The following is a 3482-nucleotide window of genomic DNA, read 5'->3' as shown; positions in this document are numbered from 1 at the left end:
CAGGATATATAATTGTTGTATAATTGGGAATAAAGTTAGAGGAGTCTACCCTGTGTTAGATATGAAAGCAGCATCAACAAACTACCACCAAGTGCTGTGTTTTAGGTGGGGTGGTCATTTTGGGTGTATAGATTATGGCTTATACTAAACCAGCTTTGCTTTTGCCCGATTGCTGATAGCTAATCACAGGCCTGTTTTCTATTTAGGCCCTTACATCAGTTGTAAATTACAGAGAACCCAAGTCTATTTGCAGAGCACCTGAACTGGTGAGTTTGATTGTTGCTTAGAGAATGAAAACTGAGGAGAATGTCAAAATTATTTGTTTGTAGCAGTTTTTCAGAAAAATAGAAAAAAAATTATTATCTGTATCATATATAATTTGGCATTTATATAAGCAATGCAGTAGACCACATGGCTTTTCTTAAGAATAACTGAAGGAAAAAACATTTCATTTTACAAAGTTTAAGTTTTAAAGTATGTCTGCTTTGAAATAGTTTCCATTACATTTCATGGAGATTTTGATATATCTGAAATTTAAAGGAAATCTGATGATAAAGTTTTGGTAAACTTTGAAAGAAACTTAAAAGGTTTTTGTAAGATTGAGGAAAGTACTTACTCAATGTCAAAACTTACAGAACTACTCAAAACTCACCTAGGTGTTCTTTTACAAATTTATGTTACTTGTATCAATGCTTTATTAGCCAGTGGATGTCGATTAGATTTTTGACTTGTTTCTAGCTTGATTTTTTAAAATTTACCTTATGGCATATATTTTAAGTTATTTAGTTTACATTCATGATTGTGGTGGGTGCCTGTAGTCCCAGCTACTCAGGACGCTGAGGTAGGGGGATCTCCTGAGGCCACTGCGGTTTGAGGCCACAGTGCACTATGATGCTGCCTGTGAATAGCTACTGCACTGCAGCCTGGACAAGACAGCAAGACCCTGTTTCTTAAAAAAAATAAAATTAAAAAAGTAAGCTTTAGGACAGCAAAGACCCTGTGCATTGATCTTATTTTGTATTGCCATTTGCCTCCTTGGAGGTGTGAGATGTACAGAAGTGCCCTTTTTAAGGTTTATTATCAATTTCTATTTGAGCTTGCTAAGTACTGTGACAACTTACTAAAGAAATCAGCAAAAGGGATGACTGAGAATGAAGTGGAAGACAAACTCACAAGCTTCATTACTGTTTTCAAATATATTGATGATAAGGACGTTTTTCAAAAGGTAAGCTGTGAATAGAAAAGTTCTGTGTTTTAGTCAACTTTGATTTATTTTTGAACTTTAAAATCCTTAGCAAGGGAAGCAATCTTTTAAAATATTTCTTTTAATGTAGTTCTACGCAAGAATGCTGGCAAAACGTTTAATTCATGGGTTATCCATGTCTATGGATTCTGAAGAAGCCATGATCAATAAATTAAAGGTAATGTAAGTCTTGGATCCAGTACTGTCCTAGAAATTAGTCTGCCATCACATAAAGATGTTCATTGAGCATTGTATATAATAACAGGAAATAATTCATCAGCAAGGTCTGGTTAAATGTATAATGGTATATTCATACAGTGAGATATGTAAATGCTATATTAAAAGGAAAAAATCTCTCTGTATATTGATACGGAGAGATTCACAAGATAGTCATTATTGACTTTAAAAAGACTAATATTACTTATAAATGAATACACCTAAAATATTCCTTTAAGTACAAGTTTCGGAGTACAGTTGAATTTTGTTTTTTCACATCATTTCAGCCTACACACTGATACTCGTTAGCTGGTTCATATTTATCCTGAGTTAATTCAACAGTTGAAAATGTTGCTGTATATAATGCTTGCTCCTTTTTAAACCTACCAGAAAATAACTGAGCTTTTACTTTTTAGAAATAATGTTAACACAAAGCCTTTTATATCCCTAGTTTAGAGATTCAGATTTTCTGACCCAGTAATGACAGAGTTTTGAATACTTTCAAAGAAATAGATTTCTTCAGCACTCAGGAAATGGTATTCAAAATAAGCCTGAGTACCACCCTTTTAATTGACTACTGGCTGGAGTGTTTCCAGTAGTCTTTCATGTATAGTTGTTATCATCTATACACTTTATAAAAGCCGTGCGTGGTGGTGCTTACCTGTAGTCCCAGCTACTCAGGAAGTTGAGGCAGGAAGATTACTTGAACCTGGGAGGTTGAGGCTGTGATCATGACTTTGAATAGTCGCTGCACTCCAGCCTAGGCAACATAGCGAGACCTTGTCTCTTTAAAAAAAAAAAACCAAAAAACCTTAATATATCTTACATATAGTAAGGGAGCATTTTGCAGTGTTGACATAAGGTATATGGATATATGGGAAAGGCTTTATTTTAAAGACAGATTTATCATTTCATGAATACATGTTTTCATTCACTTATTTAACCTGCCTTTAAAAAGAAAGAAATTTTTAAAAGGTTTTGAATAGCTGCTTTGAGTTACGAATAATATAGGCCTTGGATGTAAACATACACGCAAGGACCTTTGACCAAAGACCTAGCAATGGCAGCATGTTCTTATTAATTAATATGGCTTATTATTTTTCTTTTCAAATCATACATTTTTAAAACTTTTTTTTTTTTTACAGCAAGCCTGTGGTTATGAGTTTACCAGCAAGCTACATCGGATGTATACAGATATGAGTGTCAGCGCCGATCTCAACAATAAGTTCAACAATTTTATCAAAAACCAAGACACAGTAATAGATTTGGGAATTAGTTTTCAAATCTATGTTCTACAGGTATGCATATGTGTTTTATTGTGGGCATTTACTGATTAGTACTTTGATAAAAAGGATTCATACATGGGTGCCTGGTCACTTTAGTTTCAGTCAGTGGACTGTGGCTCCCAAAATTCCATGTCATATCGATTGGGAATAAGTGATAATAATGCTCATGGGTTTTATCAGCATTTTCAGGAAGAGAAAAAGACGTTTTAGTTGCAACATGTTTAGTTTTAGTTGCAACCATATAAATATTTACTTTCAATTTAAATGTTGACCTCTTTAACTTTTTTATTTTACTCTTTTCCTTCCAGGCTGGCGCATGGCCTCTTACTCAGGCTCCTTCATCTACATTTGCGATTCCCCAGGAATTAGAAAAAAGTGTACAGATGGTAGGTTTGCAGGAAATATATTAGAAGACTTAAGGAGTTTTAATAATAATCTTCATATTCTGTCACTTTAAATGTTTTTCCAAAGTCTTAAGTTGGGCTCATGTGATGAAAATATATTCACAGATTATAGTCAGCCTGCCCTCTAGGAAAAATATAAATTACTGTAGTCACTAATATTAAAACTAAAAATGCTAAGGATGTCGTATAGTAAATCTATTAACTGCTCTGAAGCAGTTTTAAATTACAAAAATTTTGATATTAGAGGAAAGCTTAGAACCCAACAGTTAAAAGAATCATTTTCCAGTTTTTCAAAATTTTTGGATTTTGAGCCACTTTTTTTTTTTTTTTTTT

At 33.4% G+C, this 3482-nt stretch overlaps 1 protein-coding gene across 1 annotated transcript in view; it reads left to right on the top strand.

Moving 5' to 3' along the window:
- Positions 1 to 3482, top strand: part of CUL2 (cullin 2) — a 103475-nt gene that overhangs the window by 52304 nt on the left and 47689 nt on the right. The window contains exons 7-11 of the mRNA XM_012642183.1: positions 207 to 266; positions 1097 to 1225; positions 1335 to 1421; positions 2605 to 2757; positions 3054 to 3131. Coding sequence (XP_012497637.1) covers positions 207 to 266; positions 1097 to 1225; positions 1335 to 1421; positions 2605 to 2757; positions 3054 to 3131 — 507 coding nt within the window. The remainder of the gene's footprint in view (positions 1 to 206; positions 267 to 1096; positions 1226 to 1334; positions 1422 to 2604; positions 2758 to 3053; positions 3132 to 3482) is intronic.

Source organism: Propithecus coquereli, unplaced genomic scaffold, assembly GCF_000956105.1.
Source record: "Propithecus coquereli isolate 6110/MARCELLA unplaced genomic scaffold, Pcoq_1.0 Scaffold177, whole genome shotgun sequence".
In the NCBI taxonomy this organism is placed as follows: domain Eukaryota; kingdom Metazoa; phylum Chordata; class Mammalia; order Primates; family Indriidae; genus Propithecus; species Propithecus coquereli.
The sequence above is the reverse complement of the archived record's forward strand: the minus strand, read 5'-3'. Positions and strand labels throughout refer to the sequence as shown.